This window comes from Typha latifolia, chromosome 6 (assembly GCF_019914945.1).
Source record: "Typha latifolia isolate L0001 chromosome 6, TyphaL0001v2, whole genome shotgun sequence".
Taxonomy (NCBI): Eukaryota; Viridiplantae; Streptophyta; class Magnoliopsida; order Poales; family Typhaceae; genus Typha; species Typha latifolia.
In genome coordinates, this window is record NC_133091.1 from 14,074,175 (window position 1) to 14,094,323 (window position 20,149).

General features: G+C 39.9%; 3 protein-coding genes and 1 long non-coding RNA gene across 4 annotated transcripts; 3 read left to right on the forward strand and 1 right to left on the reverse strand.

Moving 5' to 3' along the window:
- Positions 1-415: 415 nt before the first annotated feature.
- Positions 416-4,561, forward strand: LOC140790316 (beta-glucuronosyltransferase GlcAT14A-like). Its single transcript, XM_073140343.1, has 4 exons — positions 416-1,193; positions 1,956-2,031; positions 2,198-2,313; positions 3,840-4,561. The coding sequence occupies exons 1-4, from the start codon at positions 680-682 to the stop codon at positions 4,349-4,351; spliced, it is 1,218 nt and encodes a 405-aa protein (XP_072996444.1). The 5' UTR covers positions 416-679; the 3' UTR covers positions 4,352-4,561.
- A 249-nt stretch (positions 4,562-4,810) lies between these two features.
- On the reverse strand, positions 4,811-15,997 carry LOC140790315 (heat shock cognate 70 kDa protein 2-like). Its single transcript, XM_073140342.1, has 3 exons — positions 15,961-15,997; positions 7,675-8,101; positions 4,811-6,720 (listed from the first exon to the last, which is right to left on the reverse strand). Exons 2-3 carry the CDS (start codon positions 7,886-7,888, stop codon positions 4,985-4,987), a joined length of 1,950 nt encoding a protein of 649 aa, XP_072996443.1. The 5' UTR covers positions 7,889-8,101; positions 15,961-15,997; the 3' UTR covers positions 4,811-4,984.
- On the forward strand, positions 12,523-13,852 carry LOC140791031 (uncharacterized). Its single transcript, XR_012109510.1, has 2 exons — positions 12,523-13,316; positions 13,455-13,852. It is a non-coding gene; the product is annotated as an uncharacterized lncRNA (long non-coding RNA).
- Positions 15,998-17,806: 1,809 nt separating the features above from the next.
- On the forward strand, positions 17,807-19,696 carry LOC140790317 (dof zinc finger protein DOF3.6-like). The gene is made up of 2 exons (XM_073140344.1): positions 17,807-18,266; positions 18,383-19,696. Exons 1-2 carry the CDS (start codon positions 18,216-18,218, stop codon positions 19,412-19,414), a joined length of 1,083 nt encoding a protein of 360 aa, XP_072996445.1. The 5' UTR covers positions 17,807-18,215; the 3' UTR covers positions 19,415-19,696.
- The last annotated feature ends 453 nt before the right edge of the window (positions 19,697-20,149 follow it).

Below are 20,149 nucleotides of genomic sequence, written 5' to 3' on the forward strand. Positions count from 1 at the left end.
AGTGAAATTATCTGCTCCATCTTTGCTGGATACAGCTAGTGTTCTTATAGGAAACCATTATAGAAACTAAGCAACCAATTCTATATCAATGGCGGCATTAAAATAAAGTTAAAGTGAGACACATATTAAAAATATAATTAAATGTTTATTTATATGTATTTTAGTCAAAAGGTAAGTCACGACAAGTTTTACATAGAATTTTATCATCCGTAAAAATACGATAAAATTAGACTCATTTTTTTAATAAAATTTTTATTATATTTAACAACCTATTATTCATAATTTGATCATTTATAAATTCTTATATAATTTTATTAAGACAATTATTACGGTTTACAACTAAATAAATAGATATATACTTAATTTATATTTAAATTATATTTTTTATACACGAACCAAACAAGTTAAAAAGTTTAGTTGAGAGGGAAAAAATTTGGGGCGAAATTGCAAAATAGAAAACTCCAGCTTGTAGATATCCAACAGTTGAGACGTTCTTCTCCTACCAGTAACCAGTCCCATTTCCTTTTCCTTCTACCGCAATTTATCTACTTATTTTTTATTTTTATAATTTAAAATGGAATCCTCTTCTCTCTATCTCTCTCTCTCTCTACCGTACGGTACCCATGGGATCATCGTCGGCATCTTGTCGGAACCGTAACCCTAAACCTAACCCGAGATAATGAGGAAGCCCCATCGTCGCCTCGTCGACGGCTTCCCTCTCCAAGGGAAATGGCTCGCCCTCTTCCTCTTCGTCCCACTCCTCACCCTCCCCCTCCTTTTCGCAACACTAGCTCCTGGTAGATCGCCTTACCTTGATCCCGACTCCGGCGATCGGCGGCCTCCGAGGCCTCCGAGGCTCGCCTACATGATATCCGGCGGCGCCGGGGACGGGGCGCGGGTCCGGCGGCTCCTATTGGCTATCTACCATCCGTGGAATTTCTACCTACTCCATCTCGACTTCGCTGCATCGTCGGCGGAGGCGGCGGATCTGGCGGAGTTCGTGCGGGAGGAGGCGGTGTTCCGGGAGTTCGGAAACGTGCGGGTGGTGGAGAGGAGCAATCCGTTGTCGAATAGGGGCCCGACGATTATTGCTTGTACGCTCCATGGGGTGGCGATTCTATTGAAGGAGTTTGAGGGTTGGAGCTGGTTTATAAATCTTAGTGCCTCGGATTACCCCCTCATGTCACAAGATGGTATTTCTATCGTTACAATTCTTTCATTTAATGAGGATTTATTGAGTGATGCTTGACTTTCTATGATTCATGTTAGTGATTTCGTTAGAATAGTTAAGTTGCTTAATAGGATTAAGGAATTGATTAAATGCCTTTGCGAGTTTGTTAAGTAAGTTGAGTTGAATATGTTCATTAGATTTTAGAGTTTGCCAATTGTTGTCAAATTCTGATGTTTGACATGCTACACGAGTGAGTGTAAGAGTAATTTTCTGAATAGTGAGAGGATCCTTTGTTAGTAACTAAAAGTCGGTATCATTTTCTGTGTAGCTTATAAACATGATTGATTTAGAATCTAAAGCAGTTACCTTTCTAATGTCAAGCCCTTGAAGCATCAAGAAATCATCTCACGTAATATAAGAGGCTGTCTGTTATTTTTTAAATGCACAATGGACTAGCGTTCTCCCGATCAGCCTCTTCACTATAGTCTATAGACCAATATATCTGAGTTAAAGTTCCATGTCAATCGACAACATAAAAGTTTTGGACTATAAAAAATATTTTGGAACTTTCTGAGTTATCTTCCTACAAATGCAAACTTCATATTTAGTCTTCAAATGCATATTTTTAGAGTAGTTGAAGCCAGTTTATTTGATTCTGGTGGTATGAAGAATAGATAATGTTGATCAGTGTATCTTCTTTTTTATTTTTTAGTAATGGGTGCTATTGGGCATCAATACTGTAAGTTATGAAGCTCATCTACCTTTTTACCCTTATGTTTGACAGACATTCTTCACATTTTTTCCTACGTGCCGAGGGATTTAAACTTTATTGAGCACACGAGCAATATTGGTTTGAAAGAGTAAGCTTATCCCCTCCTTATTTTCTTCCAACAAGTTGTAAATTTCATGGTTATGAGTACTCTATCCTTCTATGCTTCAACCTATTTAGTGCTTTCATGGCTATAATGATTTCAAATACTTATCAAACTCCAGAAGGTCTCTTAACATTTCATTTTATGCATGTAGGTATCAAAGGGCTAGGCCAATGATTGTAGATCCAGGATTGTATATCTCAAATATAACTGATGTATTCTGGACAAAGGAGAAAAGAAGCATGCCTGCTTCTTTCAAACTATTTGCAGGTACTGCTTTACTATATAAGCTTTTCCACTGACTCGGTTGTTTATCAATTGATTAAGTTCCTGTTAAACCATTACATGAGCTGATCTCATACATAATGCTGCATCAAATCATAGTGTATCTCTATAAAATCCTTCATAATATGAAGATGTTACCAAACTGGAAGTGGACTTGGACATAAAAAAATTTGTTGTTATCTTGCTGCTGCTGCTGCACACAAGGATTCATGCAGCTGACAGTAGTTTGTCAGATGAGGATTTCGTGCTATTGTTCCTACTGATGCTGTCATTGTTAATGTGTGGTCTGATACTGTGATGTTTTTCAAGTTTCATGGTTGCTACCTGGTACTGGCAAGAAATAGGTATTTTTAAGTGAGATAAGGACCAATGATCTTGATCTCTTCAATGACCTGAAAATCTTCTGATGATTCAACTGCGACATAATGTGTGCTTCTGTAGGTCCTGCTTTCTTAGTAAGGGCATCTGTAGACTCTGCTTTTTTCGGAAATGTGTGCACTATTTATCTAGGCCAAACTGAAGTCAGTAATTAGTTCCTTCTATTCAGGAATCTGCCATATGGCTACTGAACATACTCTGCATGACAATTATAACTAGGTTTTTTCCTCATCCACCTTTCTCCATTTCATCGTGCTCTCTAGAATGTGCTTTCACGCAGAGACTTAGACCTTACATATCCATTTTAATATATAAATTTTTCCTTCTCCTGTAAATGTCATTCTGATCTCTATTTATATAGCATAACTAGGCCACCTGTCTTACCTTGCACATTATGTCTTCCTCGGTGTGCTGGTTTTGGATGTTGCAGTGCAGTGATCCAAATTTGTTTGAGATTATTGCTCTTTATTTGTTGCCCCTTTTAGTTATCTACTTTGCAGCTTTAGAAAGTTGGCATGTTGACTGGGCCTCCGTTTGGCTTATTTTCTTGACAATGAACCTGGTGTAGAAAAGCAACCATATTTCATTTCTTTTTCTATCTCAAGTATCTAAAGCTTAAAATGAAAATCTGTATACATCATTTATTATTTTGGTAAGGCAATATACATCCATGTTCAGCATGGTGTTATTAGTACCTCACTCTTTTGGCACAGGTGTCTCAACAGATCCTTTTCTTTTAGCCCTATGAACAACTAATCACCATTTTCTGTGTACTGTTTTACTTCATCTTGGTGAGCTGAGATATATCAATATGTAGCACAGTGTTACAGTGGCCCACCTTTTTGAAAAAATTGTCTGAGTAGATTTGTTTCTTTTAGATTATAAGCTTGAAATGAAACCCCTGTACACATCTTTTTACATAAGGCGATATATATCAATATGCAGCATAATGTTACAATCTCTCACCTTTAAGTAATGATGTCTGAAATCTGAATAGGCCCTTTTCCACTTTTGCATTACTAGCACCACATGGATGCATATGGAGTATGTTTAGTTTTTTCTTCAGTATGATGTTCCTGAAAATTTCTGAGTGCTGCTCCTCCTGTTACTAACTCTTCATGATCTTGACGTAGGTTCCTCTTGGGTGGTTCTAACCCGATCATTTCTTGAGTTTTGCATCTGGGGGTGGGATAATCTTCCTCGGACACTACTCATGTACTACACCAACTTCTTGTCATCTACAGAGGGTTACTTCCACACTGTCATATGCAATTCCAAGTACTTCCAGAACACCACTGTCAACAGTGATCTGCGATTCATGATGTGGGACGATCCTCCTCGGCAAAACCCCATTAACTTGACATTGGAGCATTTCAATCTTATGGCCGATAGTGGTGCACCATTCGCACATTTCTTTGTCAATGACGATCCAGTCTTAGACAGGATTGATCTTGAGATATTGAGTAGGGCCGGCCGCTTCACTCCAGGTGGATGGTGCTTGGGTAGCTCACAATTTGGTAAAGATCCGTGTAGTGTTTATGGGAAGTATGGACCGCTGAGGCCAACGCGGAGGTCAAGAAGGCTAGAGTTGTTCTTGATGAAGCCTCTTGATCCAGATAACTTTAGGTCAAGTCAGTGTAAATAGCTCAATTGTTTTACATCCAATTTTGGTAATTAAAGAAAATGTTGCTGTATCGGGCTGTCGGCCCAATCTATTCTTTTTTTTTTATATGTTTACTAAGGGCTCAGTCTATTCTTGCATACAGGTGGGTGTTAAAAATGGCTTCCATCTGTGTGCCTGTTGAAAACCTTCTTATTTTCGTTAATTAATTAAGATGCTTATATTCATTACTCAGCTCTCATCTTCGATGGCTACGATGGGTAACCTCGATAACTTCTCTGATCGAGTCTCTGAAAGATTAACATCTGTCTTCCTACTGTAATATTGTAAATGAAAGCAAATGGCGGCATAAAAGACGTCTTAGCGGCTTAAGCTAGATGCGTTAATGGTAACCCAACATATAGGATATGCGAGTAATGCCCAGACCTTACTCAAAAGAGGAACCCCAAAATCACAATCCACGACATTGCTCAGTAGAAAATATTGGAAAAGAAAGGATATAGCTATATTCGAAATCAAAAGGCCTAAACATAATACCCGTAGGCCAAAAATAATCCTAAACAGAATCCGATCAAACTTGCAACTAGAACAACAAAAAACAGGGCAGTAATTTAAGCAAGCAAGGGATTAACTTGCTGATGAAGCATCTTCTTATCCTTAGTCGACCTCCTCAATCTTCGGACCAGCGCCGCTGCTAGCCCCAGCCGCAGGTCCATCCTCCTCCATGCCACCGCCCATATCAGCACCTGCACCCTGGTACATCTTGGCGATGATCGGGTTACAGATGCCTTCCAGCTCCTTCATCTTATCCTCGAACTCATCAGCCTCGGCCATCTGGTTGCCGTCGAGCCAGTGGATCGCCTGCTCGATGGCATCCTCGATCTTCTTCTTATCATCGGCAGACAGCTTGGACGCAATCTTATCGTCCTTGATGGTGTTCCTCATATTGTACGAATAGTTCTCAAGTGCGTTCTTCGCCTCGACCTTCTTCTTGTGCTCCTCGTCCTCCGACTTGTACTTTTCCGCCTCTTGCACCATCTTCTCAATCTCTTCCTTACTTAGCCGCCCCTTGTCGTTGGTAATGGTGATCTTGTTCTTCTGGCCAGTAGTCTTGTCCTCTGCCGACACGTTCAGGATGCCATTTGCGTCGATGTCGAAGCACACCGTGATCTGAGGCACACCACGCGGGGCCGGGGGGATGCCGGAGAGCTCGAACTTACCCAACAAGTTGTTGTCTCGCGTCCTCGCCCTCTCGCCCTCGTAAACCTGAATGAGGACACCAGGCTGGTTGTCGGAGTAGGTGGAGAAGACCTGCTCCTTCTTGGTGGGGATGGTGGTGTTTCTTGGAATCAAGACGGTCATAACACCACCTGCAGTCTCCAGGCCAAGGGAGAGGGGAGTGACATCTAACAGCAGCAAGTCCTGGACTTTCTCGTTGCCCTCGCCACTGAGAATGGCGGCTTGGACGGCTGCGCCATATGCAACGGCCTCGTCGGGGTTGATGCTCTTGCAGAGCTCCTTCCCATTGAAGAAGTCTTGCAGAAGCTGCTGCACTCTAGGAATTCTGGTGGATCCACCGACGAGAACAACGTCGTGGACAGTGCTCTTGTCCATCTTAGCATCCCTCAGGCACTTTTCCACTGGCTCCATGCACTTCCTGAATAGGTCCATGTTCAATTCCTCGAACCTGGCACGAGTAATTGTCGAATAGAAATCGATGCCCTCGAAGAGTGAGTCGATCTCGATCGTGGTCTGCGCGGTGGATGAGAGAGTCCTCTTCGCTCTCTCGCATGAGGTCCTCAACCTCCTGAGAGCTCTCGGATTGCCGCTGATGTCCTTCTTGTTCTTCCTCTTAAATTCCTGGACGAAGTGGTTCACCATCCGGTTGTCGAAGTCCTCACCTCCCAAGTGGGTGTCTCCAGCAGTTGCCTTCACCTCGAAGATACCCTCTTCAATGGTGAGGAGGGAGACATCGAATGTTCCACCACCCAAATCGAAGATAAGGACATTCTTCTCGCCGACGCTGGTCGCCTTCTTGTCAAGACCGTAGGCGATGGCGGCAGCCGTGGGCTCATTGATGATCCGCATGACGTTCAGGCCAGCGATGACGCCAGCATCCTTGGTGGCCTGGCGTTGGGAGTCGTTGAAGTAAGCGGGGACAGTGACCACAGCGTTTTTGATGGTGGAGCCGAGATATGCCTCGGCAATCTCCCGCATCTTTATCAACACCATGGAGGAGATCTCCTCGGCAGCAAATTGTTTCTCTTCTCCCTTGTATTGGACACAAATCATGGGCTTGTCTGCAGGGCCAGGGATGAGCTTGAAAGGCCACAGCTTGATGTCACTCTGTACAGAGGCATCACTGAACCGCCTACCAATCAACCGTTTTGCGTCTGAAATATACGGATGTATAGACTATATTAGTTAGATGCTAGAATACATTATACCGCTACTAACTAGAACCCAATATTGATATAGAAGTTGAGAGCACCATAAAGTTCCGGAAGTTATAGAATCTAAAACAAATCATTAGATTGAACTGTAGATGATGGCCATTAAGTATTTAAATATACTGCGGCGTGAGAACAATGCATCGCAATCACAGTTGTCTACTATAAAGGCACTGTTCTCTGATATCACTTCAAAATGACGAAATATTCCAACTAGACGAACAGATCCAGAAACAATTAGTAGAAAAGTATCGAATATTACACAAGTAAGTCCCACAAACTAACAGATCTACAGAATAAAACATAGAAGCAGCGGGTAAAAAAATTCGAACCGGAATAAGACTTTTACAACTTGAAATTTATAATGGAAAAACATCCAACTTATAAAAGAAGTACCACAAAAACCTCACAGCACGATCAATGTCTGCTAGAAATACTTCCAACAACAATTATGCCAGAAAAAGCTCAGATGGTCTGTCTAATCCCAATGAGTTCGATTTTCCAAAGCGAGATCTAAACGAAAAACCCATCAACAACATAAGAACAATGAATCAAAGATCAAAACTCCTCCAACCCAAAATTTACAACAGGAACAAGTAGATATAACAAAAATAATATCAAAATAGACACAGGAACGGTCAAATCTACTAAAAGAATGAGTCCACCCGTTAAGCTCAGATAGACTACCGTATATGAAGGAGTTAATTTCTCCAGTCTCAGATCTACAGAAAAATCTCTTATAAAAACTAAAAGAACAGATAAATCTACAGCAGAGATAGATCCAAACAAGAAATGGTATTGAGAAAGAAAAGGAACTCACATGTAGACTATCAAAGATCTACTAATTAATGGATCCACTAGATCTGACGATATGAGATCGGAAATAAGATAACTCACCGAAGACAGTGTTGATGGGGTTCATGGCGACCTGGTTCTTGGCAGCATCGCCGATAAGCCGCTCCGTGTCGGTGAAGGCGACATAGGAGGGAGTGGTGCGATTCCCCTGGTCGTTCGCGATGATCTCAACGCGATCGTGTTGCCAAACTCCAACACACGAGTAGGTCGTGCCGAGATCGATTCCGATCGCAGGACCTTCACCCTTTCCTGACATGGTAGAACTACGAAGAACTCAACGAGAGTGGAAGAGATTGAAACGGCGGCTAAAGGAAGAACGAGTTAACCTAAATTATGTGGAGAAGGATAGGAGGGTATGACGATGTATATATAGCTTCACCAGCTTTTCTAGAATCTTCGGAGGAATACCAGTCGTTGGATCTGTTCTGAAATGACGGTGATGCGAAAGATCGGGAACTTAATTTGAGTTCTAGATGGCGCGAGAAGCTTCTAATTGCCAGCGATTGGTTGGCTGATATTTCAAGATTATTTATATTTAGATCGTGTTAAAAAAAATATTGAACTACGCTTATAGAAAAAAAAAACTCTTTGGATTTAAATTCAAGTACAAATTCCCTCAGCCTTAGAGGAATTTACTTAACAATGGGTGTGAAATTATAAGTGTAATGATCTGAGGATCCAAAGAGCAAATACTAGGGGTATCAAGCCTGACGAGCGGCTTGGGCTCGGCTCCGTTGAAGCTCAAGTCCGGCTCGGCTTGGTCAGAGCTAAGTCGAGCCCAAACCGTTGATAAAGGCTCGAAATTAATATCGAGCCGAACCTGAGCTGGAGCCGGCTTGCTCAGGCTCAGCTTGATAGGCTCGGTTATGGGCCATAAGTCATAAAACATTGAAACCCTAATCCCCAAATCTAATCCCACCGCACATCCCCTCGAGCTGTCGCCACCTCCTCCTCCTCCTTCGAGAAGATGCCAAGTCGTCGCCTCCTCCTCCTTCGAGAAGACACTAAGTTGTTGCCATCTCCTTGCCACGGACCTACGGTGCCGCCTCGCCCTCCTTCTCCAAGTAGTCGCCGTGTCCTCCTTCGAGAAGACGCTAAGCTATCGTCGTCTCCTTGAGCTGCCATGGTGCTGCCTCGTCAAGCTGCCATAGACCCATAGTGCCGCCTCATCCTCTAAGCTCTACCTCACCCTCCTTCTCTAAGCAGTCGCCACATCGTCCTCCTCCATCTGCCGGCAAGAGGCTTAAATTGGCTCGATCCAGCTCGACTTGAATGAAACTTGATAATAGGCTCAAGCTCGAGCTAAGGCGAGCTGAGCCTGAGCCCAATAAAGAGGCTCGAAATTAATTTCGAGCCGAGCTTAAGCAGCAGCCGACTCGTTTAGGCTCGGCTCATTTACACCCTTAGCGAATACAATAAGGAGACGATAGCACCGCCCACCACAAACCTTTTAAGAATTATCACCGACTTAATTGCACAAATGACGACTGCTACAGTTTGACACGTGTCACACGGCCTGAGCGATGCACATAACACGACGAAAAGAGTCGTCGCCTTGAATATACATCTACTCAAGATAATTTATCCTAGAGATAAATTATACTCTCATCCAAGTAAATATGTTAAACATGTAAATATTCAAGTCTTTATTAAGATATACTAGACCACTATATAATCTAGCATGACTCACATAAGCCACGATAAACTATCAAGATACAACTAATACACAAGTAAAATATAATCTAACATATATTATACAAATTATTGTCTGATATAATGAAATACAAATATACTTAATAAGATATCTTCTATACTATCTCACATTTAGCCACCTCATCTTCACTTTAAAATATTATTTTTTACGATATCTCAACTCGCTATTAGGCACCAAATATATTTAAGTTAGAAAAGATACATAAAGAGAGTCATGGGGTAAAAGTTCAATGAATAAACCTTACCCTAAATCAATGATAGCAAACAGAATGTAAATCATATACTGAATAATATAAATAAGAAAAAAATATCATGTCATAAATAAGTATATAAATAAATAATATATTGTGTTATAAATAAACATTTATATATATTCTCAATAACATATATATATGTCTTTAGTGATATAATAATATTATAATTTTCTCAAATATATCAATATATAATACATACCGACCATGACCATATTATGACAATTTAAAATGCAACCACATATGCTGCATGATGACCACTTGATTATCATATATATCAACATAAGAAAATATGTGTAAATATCTCAATTATTAATGTCAACTTTGAATAACGTCATTATACTAGATCACCGTGCACGATCAACACTTGGTACCTAATCTCATCATCCTATCTGAAAGCTCAAAGTACTATGTTATCCGTTAAGAGTATCTCAATCATAATCATATTATGTCATCCACTAAAAATATCAACATTCATCTAGACTGAATACACATATAGCTGATAGAACTTATATAAGGATAACTCGCTATGTGTGCCCTAACAAACGACGTATGTCTAAATGTCTTTCCCACACAAAGACTACTGATATTAGATGTAAAACTATAATATTGCAAATATTTGACGATTAGTCTACCTCAAAGCACTCTAACCCTAGCGCCCACTTTAACCCTAGCACCCACTTTGGTAGATTCACATTCTATAACTGTCCTATTAATGAGATTATCATATGTATTTATTCAATACCTAACACACTATGCAACTCAAAAATTTACGTGGTAAGAAGTAAAAATAATAATATAATATAGCTTCAAATCATATATCTATCACATGCCTACTCAAGTCGACGCTAACCCTTTCCTTTTAGACTAGCAATTTTTTTATTCTAGTTGAGTCTATCATCTTCTCCCCCTTCTCTCAAATCTTAGCTGTCAGTTAGCTCATTTCTCCTCATATGTTGATCTCTTTTTTTTTCTTCCTTAAAGACTAACTATCGTCCCCTTTTTCCTTTCTAAATCACATATCTATGTACAAAATATACAAAGAAATTTTTATTAAAACGAACACCCTATTATAGCGACTCAGGGTTACATAAAACAATAAAAATTTAAAAATTAATCAAAATAATTAAATTAAAAGTTTAATTGAAAAAAATATATATACTTATTAAATGCTGGTACTATTCTGGAAGATCGTGGCTCCTTTCAAATAGCCCAAATGTCAACAATAAAAGTTGTCTTGAGAGTCCTCGGCCCATAAAAGAACTCTATTCCAAAAGACTTTCCACGTAAATGAGCAAATCCTTAGCAGATTTGGTAGGCATCCAAGAAGGTTACACCCGTTTCCGCTCATGGGCTTGAAGCCCATGCAGGAATTGGTACATGAATTTTGTTATCCTCTCACTTGTATCTCCCCCCTCCTCTCCCCTTCTTTATTTGTTCGGACTCTTCTCTTCTCTTCTTTTCACCCTTCTCTCCAAGTGTCACAACCGAGGCGCTGTGAGGAAGGAGGTAATTCGCTTCGAGACCGGTTTGAGGCTCTATAGGTCTTGGGGTTCTTCTTCGTATGTTGCATTCGGGCAAGCTATTCAAGAGTTAAATCTAAATGCTATCTTCTAAATATATTTTCAATTATTCTTTGTATCATTGTGTGTTGGTGGCGAGCGCTTTTCACTAGCTTTGGTCAAAACCCTCTCATTCCGTGTATAAGAATGAATGAAACTATCTGCCTACTAGTCTTCCATATATATATATATATATATAATAAACAAAGAGATTTGAATAGTAAATGATGAAGAAAAAAAAAGGAGACAAAAGGTCACCCGAAACCATAATAGAACCCTAAGTTCGTTTTATTGTACTAAACCAATCAACCGGTGTTACCAATCACCGATCCAGATCCCCTTACTTGGAATACCTCCATCGATAACTTCCCTCCGCGTCTGCAAAGGATGCGATCATCTTCTCTCATGGCGTCTGCAAGCATGCGATGCAAACGTAGAGAATTAGGGAGGATTAGAACATAGGAATTGGGAATTGGATTACCGTAAGAAAAGGCCGAGATTTCGATGAGAAGGTAGGAACTCTATTCTTTATTATTCCTTATGGTAATTCTTATAGTAATTTATAGATATTAGGTGAAATAGTTACATACTCCTGTTTTTTTGTGTGGAATTTTTCTGATGCTAGACTTTTTTGTTTTCCAGATGTGCATGGGGTTTATTGGAGAACTCCACGTCCGTCATTTGTTTCTATTCCTACAGAAAGGAACTATTTTGTTTAACTTCTGGATTTGAGTTTTGAGAATTTGTGATCCATCTTTTTGGAAATACATTAATTAGTCCAACAAGAATTGACTAATAGAGTGATCAGGATTTTCGAAAGTTGGCGGTTTATGGTATTCTAGGGATAAAAGAATACCATCAGTGATACAATTTGATTACTTTGATTATCAAAACTCAAACCAGAATGGGCGTTCAAGTTATAAGATGTAGATGATAGTATCCAAAAAAGAAATAAGGTAGGAAGGCTTTTTGCAATGAGGAGGCATGAAGCATAGTTTCCAGGACTCCTTAAACTGCACCATTGCGCTAATTTGACCTCATGGAGTGTTCATCAGAACAAGGCCCATGTAATTACTCTGCACGACAGCTCTGATAGCACTATTTATGAGTCAAGTGGAAGCACATAAGTGGTGTGGGATTTGTATTGTGGACACAGCCCTTTACTGAGTTGCCGTTACATTGTTACTTTGATGATAACTAAGCTCCAAGGAAATAAGGCACTTGTAGAACAACCTAAAGAATAGCATTTTTTTATATGCATATCTGACTTCTTGACTTGGCCTTGCCCTGACTCCTGAACTACCTCTTGATTTGAAATCTGTGGTAACATTCCACTTAATGTGGGCATCTTGGTTCAATTTCAGGTATATCATTTTTGTGCTCGACACTGCCAAAACTTTTATTCCACCATCTGGCACCAGAAAGTACGCAGCAGAAGGAAGATATCAATGCTAATCTGAATCGAGCCAAAAGTTCCATTAGTCATGTGTTCCCCATGGTTACAAGACATCCTAATATTATTTGGACACGGTGTTGCCCATCAGATCTTTAGTTTACTGAACTATTTGGACTACTTTATAAGTTTATAGTCACCTTTTATCCTAGAATCCATCTAAAATTTTGAATTACTATTTCATGCTTAGTCCCTGCTATCTACTTATGCAAGAAGATATTAGACAATTTTACAACTTTACCCATTTCGTTTTGTGTGCTGGTGAAGTTAGGTTGAAAGTTCGTATAAGCTCGATGTGTTTCTTTTTTGTCTGAATGACAGGATGCTCAGACATTCTGTTTCCTTTTTCATTTGATGATGACATCTTTGCCTCTGCTTGGTAGTTATGAAGCCTGTCTTTTGGATGCTAATCAATTATTTGTTGCTTGAAGGACCTATTATTCTCTTCTATTTCCCTAGAAAGCTTAGTTTTCCCCGGAGCAACATATGCAGAGTGTCCTTTACTTCTGTTCACTGCATAATATCTGCATAATAACAATATGCATTTTACAGGAAATCGTTTATCTATCCAATAAATTAGTGTTGGGGTTTTGGAGTTAAGACTGCACTATGGAGTATAGAATCTATTGATCACAAGCATAAAACTGGGTCTCTTGGCCGAAGTTTATTTGATATATAATTATTGCAAACACCTCATTTCTGCAGGTAGTTGCATTAAGCTGTTAATCTTTGACAGTTATCATGTTCTTATATGAGTATATAATAATAGTGTCACCAAAGACTATATAGTGAATTCACTTATGCTGATTTTTTACTTCTCGCCTGTTCCTCTGTATCTTGTAGAAAGCAACATAAAGAATCTGAAGAGAGACAGATCATGAGATAGTTGCCGCGGTACATTGTGGATCTGGCAGAGCCTCTTTTATGGTACGAAAACAATGATAGGAAGGTGGCCGTGGTATCAAGAACTGTGTACTGGCCAATCTCATGAGGACCGGTATCTAGATTATGTTCCATTGCTCCTACATTACTTGCTCTAACTCATGCTTCATCCTACATTTCAACTGCAACAAACCTGTCGACCCAGAAGTGCAGGATCATGGATGCAAAGATTATATTCTATTTCTCATTTGTCGAGTCTTGATCTTGTCTTGATGATCTTTATTAATTAAATTCTTGAAGAGAGAGTAAGGAGAGATAGAGAGAGATTGGTATGAAAGAAATCAGCATAAAATTTTGCAGCCTTTTGCTCCTTGATTTGTTTCGGTTAGCTTCCTTTTGTACTTTTGGCCATTGCAAAGAGTGAAAGCTCACTACCAACTATGAAGGACAGCATCAAGATTGTAATTTACTGTTTGTCGATGTTTCCATTTTGTATTGTAGCAATCATACCAATTGCTTGTTGGGTCCAATTCTGTGAATTTGAAAACTAATTTTGTCACTTGTGCTTTGAAGAAAATTAGTTACTTTATACTGTCATATTTGATAGAAGTACTTATTCCTTCTTTAGACAGGTATAAGGCATGCTAATCTTTGGAGCTCACATATGATTTATCCTTCAAGGCAATTATTAAACCCTCCGTAAGAGGAATATAGTAGTCTTCGAAACGTACCGGGAACTTATTCTGATCAAAAGCAAGGTATCAGAGAAGAAGAAGCTTGTGCAACTTGGCTTCCTTTACAAGTCAATAATGAAGCTGGCGTGGTGGAAAATGATTCTTTGCTTTCCATATCGTAGGAATCTCCTGCAGTCCGGTTTACTTTGGTGGTACGTGATTGGCTGCTACTCACTCTCACGGCAAAATATATTTTTGACTACTTAGCTTAAGAAGCTATATAACTCGGAGGATTCAATCAAATCTCTTTCTCAGAAATTAACGACCCTCTAATTTAGAAAATGACACGTTTGTCGCCTGGTAGCTCACTGTACCGTAATCTTCTTTCCTATGCAAAGTGATCTTCTTTCGCTTCCTTTCTTTTTTACTACTACAACTTTAGTTAAGACAAGTCGAGATCTATGGGAAACGGCCAAATCTAAGTGTCACTTCAATTGGATGTTGCTTTGGAATATTTCCAATAGATTCCTGAGCTCTGAGCTCATGCACATGTCGAACGAAGCCCACTTGGCTCCTTCTTTTCTTTCTGACTACTACTCATCACATTATTATCCCCAAAAAAGTTGGTAGGACAAGGATCGAAACATAGAATAAGAACAAGAAGCAAGTGGATTCAGAACGTACGTCCTCTTCCTCTAGCTGCTGCAAACCTCATGCCTTTTTTTTTTTCTTTCTTTTCTTTTTAAAAAATATAGTTTTTACCGTGCAACGCGGTCGATCGGAAACTCTCGTGTTGGTGAAGAAAGGGATGGAAGAGGAAACCAAGTGGACCCATTTCCTACTACCTCTCTCTTTCTCTCTCCCTCTAGATCTACGTACATAGACATATGAAATCCCAAAACACGTAAATATGGGTAAATCTGTGTGCATGCATGCTTTTCCTTAATTCAACAACATTTGATTCTTGCTTACGATCATGGAGTGCGATGTATCGATTGCCAAGTTGTTTTCTTTTGGAAATAACCTTCCCGTTAATACGTAGAGAGAGAAAGAGAGAGATGTCCATCAGTGTTTACGTTTCGTGGAGTATCGAGCGTTAGAGTAGCGGCAGCTTCATGCAAATATCGCAGTCATGGGATACAAATTCCAGTTGTCTTCTGTTCTTTAGCACCGGTTCATTTCATCGAGCCAAGTGTAGACTGCGTTGAGATAGTGATCTTGCAATAATGAGGCTAAAATCACGTCCTTTTTGATCCACTATTGCCAATTTATTACAAATCCTATGTACCATAAAAAGGGCCATAGGGGTAGTTAAAAATAAAAAAAATAAAAAATAAAAAGAAAAGAAAAAAGAACGTGGCTTAGTGGACCGCGTTAAACCGCCGTAGAGGCAGTACCCATGACCCATGAGACGAACCCGCCTCAGAATAGGCCCACAGGGCGGGGCCCACCGGTAATTCTGGCGGGCCCCGCCGTAAAGGAAGAGGAACCCGACAAAGCCTAGAAGACAGCAAGGGGCCGAAGTAACGGGGGGAGGACCAATGGCATTTCCCTGGTGGAGCCCAGTAAGGGCTTTGGGGTCCACGTGGCAGCACTGGCTACCAGTTAGAAACTTCAAACGTGTGCACCCCCTGGCGCACCGCAGCGGAGCGGTGCAAATATGGGCGTCGGCGGCCCATACATATTCACGTGGGCCCACGTGATTAGAAATGTTGGGAATTTCCGACCAGCAGCATCTATTTGATTGATGGGCCCATAAATGGGCCAGTTAGTCAGAGGCCTATATAATGCACTTCTTCTTCTTTCTTCTTCTCCTTTTCCTTTTCCTTTTCCTTTTCCTTTTATATTCTTTCTTTTTAGCATTCGAGCTCTCCCGAAGAGCAGAAACTTTCTTTCAGCAATGGAAAAAAGAAAAGAATTTGGAAAGGGCTTATTTGGTTTCTCCCAAAGTTTTCTTGTAGAGTTATTTATTTAACAGATAATAACACTAAGAACTTATGAATTATCACCCATTTTCATATGCACCTCTCTTCTTCTTCTTCTTCTTCTTCTTCTTCTTCTTCTTCTTCTTCTTCTTCTTCTTCTTCTTCTTCTTCTTCTTCTTTTTTATATCTACATATTGACCCCCTAATCTATAAGAAAACATCTCACCCTTGTGAGAGTGTTAAGTAAAAACGTCAAATAATTATTCTACTCTCCACTTTCTTATTTTCTTTTCCTAAAAAATTAGAGTAGAATGGTCCCTAGAAAGTCTAACATTAATTACCTGATATTCACAGATCATTTTCTAATGAAAAGAATTTAACATGTAACTAACAAGAAGAGAACTGAGGAGGTTTTTTATAATTAAAAGAGGATCGATGTATCATAAAATAAAAAAAAAGAGTGTTTATGTGAAAATAGTCAACAAGCCAGCAATTCAAAGGTCTGGGTATAATATCATTTTATGTAATTTAAGTTTTCTATCTATGTACCCTAAAAAAAATAATACTTGATGGCTTGTATGTTTAATCTAGAGTTAATATTTGTATGTTTAAGTCCCAATTATTTAATAGAAAAGATGAAGATGCCCTTAACTAAAAGATGTATGAAAACTAGAATTGTAAATATTTAAAATTTTTAATTTTAGTTAACTCCAGGCAGTGATATAAGTGAACTATTTCTTTTTTAAATTTAGGAGTGATATAAGCGAACTAATTTTTAATTGGATCATATCGCAAAATATGGACAGCAAATTTGTATATCTATCAAGAACAGTGCATGGAAAAAGAAAAGGCAAAAAAAAAAAATGTTGAAGAATTTTAACTTCCAACTCTCAGGAATTCATTAGACACCAACTTTAATTTTGTTTAGGTATTCTAAATTACTCTTTTCTCTCTTTTTTCTTTCACTTATTCACTTTAGCTCCTTCTTTCTAAATTCTGACCATATGATACTTAAACATTTTTCTCTATGAGAAATTTTTTGCCGCTGACTCAATTAGCTTGAACAGTACTGCATCCCTCGTTGATCTAGACAACATTCTTTATGCCATTTTTCAGATATATGCTTAGCTCATCAAAGATCGATCTACAGAAGACTCGATCGTTGAGTCGATAGTGGTGGTAGGTGAGTACGTTGATAGATTTTTCCTGACAAGGTTGTTAAAAAATAGTAATAGTTACTGACAGAGCTTCGGAACTTAATTCGTTAATTTAGACAGATTGGGTAAGAGGTTAAAGGGTTCCACGAACTAATGAAACTTTCGAAGAATAAAAAAATGGAAACCTCTATTTTTCTGCTGAAATTTCTGTTTGAAGGTCAAAAGTATATGTGGAGGTATTTGTTGCAAGTACTTGAATAAAATAAGGAAATATTGCTTGCAAGTGTTTTTAAGGTAGTGATGATGAACTCAAAGATCATGCAATACTAATTTGTTTGTGTAATTAAACTTCTTTGATTTCATGTTAGACTACTTAATATATGAAGCTATCCGGTAACAAACTAATAATACTGACAAAACATTAGAATCATTAAAAATATATATGCATAGAAGTATATATATATATATATATATAGAGAGAGAGAGAGAGAGAGAGAGAGAGGCACAAAATTTACCTCTGTTACATTTAGTTCTACTATTTATTTTTATACCATTTTGCTCTTTAAATAGTGAGGTAGTAGGCTTCCATGGCCCCTCCTGGAGCCCCCTTTCCTATCCTTTTTTTTTTTCTATCTGAAACTTTCTATGCATGAGAACCACTAGTCCTCTCCCACTGCTTAGCAATTTTCACAACTTAAAGCCTAAGGATCTCTCTCTCTCTCTCTCTCTCTCTCTCTCTCTCTCTCTCTCTCTCTCTCTCTCTCTCTCAAACATTCTAACAACTTCCAAGGAAAATTCTACTACTATAGAGGAAAGAAGCTTAAATTCTTGATCCCTCTGCAACCCCTTAAGTGGATGTGATCCTTCACCATATCTCTCCAAGAGCCCAACCACCTTTTTTGGCAAGAAAAAGAGAACAAGTCCAACAAAGGAAAAGAGGAAAAGAGAAGAAATTAAGCCGCCACCATGGTTTTCCCTTCTGTTCCTGTCTACTTAGATCCACCTAACTGGAACCAGGTAATTTAATTATTCTCCCCTCCCGCTACTTTCTCCCCAAGATCTCCTCTTGAATAAATACACCAGTAGCATAATTTTTTCTTCTTTTTTTTTCTTTTTTGTTTTACTTATGATAGCTACAAGCTACTCATCATCATCATGGAGGAGGAGGAGGAGGAGGAGGAGGTCACAGCGGTGATGTTGCAAATGAGTCTTCTCACCTTCCCCTTGGCTCGCTGGCATCGAACTCGAACACGAACTCGAGCTCGATCCGGCCGGCGTCGATGAGCGAGAGGGCCCGGCTGGCGAAGATCCCGCAGCCGGAGCAGGCGCTGAATTGTCCCCGCTGCGACTCCACCAACACCAAATTTTGCTACTTCAACAATTATTCCTTATCGCAGCCCCGCCACTTCTGCAAGACCTGCCGTCGCTACTGGACACGTGGAGGGGCCCTTCGGAACGTCCCTGTCGGCGGCGGGTGCCGCCGTAACAAGCGCACCAAATCATCCGCCACCGGTAGCTCCTCTAAGACGACGACTACTTCAGCCGCCGCCCCCACAACCGATCGCCAGTCTGGCACCTCTTCCTCCACCGCCTCCACCGCCGCCTCGGTCGGCATAGGGAGTGGAATCACTTCACATATTTCGAGTATTCCCCACCTTCCCTTCGTAACCTCGTTGCACCCGTTTGAGAACTTTAGCGTGCAGAATTTAGGGTTAGGGTTCTCCGGCGTCCACCCGGTCGACCCAGCGGACTACCAGGTGGGTACCACCGTCGGGTTGGAGCAGTGGAGGGTGCAGCAGATCCAGCAGTTCCCTTTCTTAAGTGGATTGGAGCCGCCGCCTCCTCCTCCGCCGCCGCCGCCGGCGTTGACGGGGATGTACCATTTAGATTTGGAAGGCTGCAGGATTGACGGAAGTGCGTTCGGTGGGCAGATCCCGACGGCGAAGACGTTGAGCTCGGAGATCATATCACATCTAGCTTCAGTTAAGATGGAGGACAACTCTCAAACCCTAAGCTTGCCAAGATTGTACATGGATATCCCTAGGAATATTAATGATAGTATTTGGGGTGGCAGCACCGGTGGTAGTGTCGTCGGCGGTAATGGCGGCGGATGGATTCCGGATCTCTCAGGCTTCAACTCTTCATCCACTGGAAATCTCTTGTAGTTTCTACCATTTCTTGGAAGCTGATCAATTTTTGCGGATGGCTTCAAAAAAGGAAGTAGGCAAGATAACTTGCAAGGATCGATAGAATTCAATATGGAGGGAGAGGCGTTTCGTTTCAGCATCAAGTTGAAGATTAGAACATAGGTAGGGTTCCAATTACTTGAAATTGATGTGCTTATTTTTATCTTTAATTTCTTTCCTCTTTGTGTGTGTGCTGTAGAACTATCGTCAGAGAAACTTGGTGCATGGGTTTATATATATATATCTGATATAATTAAAGAACTTAGTTTAATTTAGAGACATGAAATTAAGGAGCATTGTATCGATCTTAATTAATTTTCTTGTCTTGGTGAATTGTTTCTCATTAATTTCCATTATCGTTAGGTTCTTGATGTGTAGATCTATGTGACGCTACAGTTCATTAAAGGATTATAGCAAAGTTTATATCGACAATTAATGTCCAATTTCCATTTCGAAATGAGAAGGCTTTGTGAGAGCATTAATTATTTGGGTATGATTGGAATATTTCTTTCTTCCTTGAACTAGTCCCAGAAAAGTTGCTGAGCCTTTATCATTTCATGATCTTGCCACTTTAGGGTCTCTCTCTCTCTCTCTCTCTCTCTCTCTCTCTCTCTCTCTGTGTTTTTTTTTTCTGAAGAAGGTAAAGCTACTGGTGTTAGGTGTTCATCAATAAGAAATGAATTAAAAAAGCTTGCCGATTGATGCACTAGAAAT

What these genes read in the sequence shown, in the direction of transcription:
- LOC140790315 (XM_073140342.1), bottom strand. Translation starts at nt 7,888, where the DNA reads ATGTCAGGAAAGGGTGAAGGTCCTGCGATCGGAATCGATCTCGGCACG. An exon ending in CCCCATCAACACTGTCTTCG is followed by an intron (nt 6,721 to 7,674) that starts GTGAGTTATCTT and finishes CGTATATTTCAG; the next exon opens with ACGCAAAACGGTTGATTGGT.
- LOC140790316 (XM_073140343.1), top strand. Translation starts at nt 680, where the DNA reads ATGAGGAAGCCCCATCGTCGCCTCGTCGACGGCTTCCCTCTCCAAGGG. An exon ending in CCCCCTCATGTCACAAGATG is followed by an intron (nt 1,194 to 1,955) that starts GTATTTCTATCG and finishes TATGTTTGACAG; the next exon opens with ACATTCTTCACATTTTTTCC. An exon ending in TTCTTTCAAACTATTTGCAG is followed by an intron (nt 2,314 to 3,839) that starts GTACTGCTTTAC and finishes ATCTTGACGTAG; the next exon opens with GTTCCTCTTGGGTGGTTCTA.
- LOC140790317 (XM_073140344.1), top strand. Translation starts at nt 18,216, where the DNA reads ATGGTTTTCCCTTCTGTTCCTGTCTACTTAGATCCACCTAACTGGAAC. An exon ending in ATCCACCTAACTGGAACCAG is followed by an intron (nt 18,267 to 18,382) that starts GTAATTTAATTA and finishes TACTTATGATAG; the next exon opens with CTACAAGCTACTCATCATCA.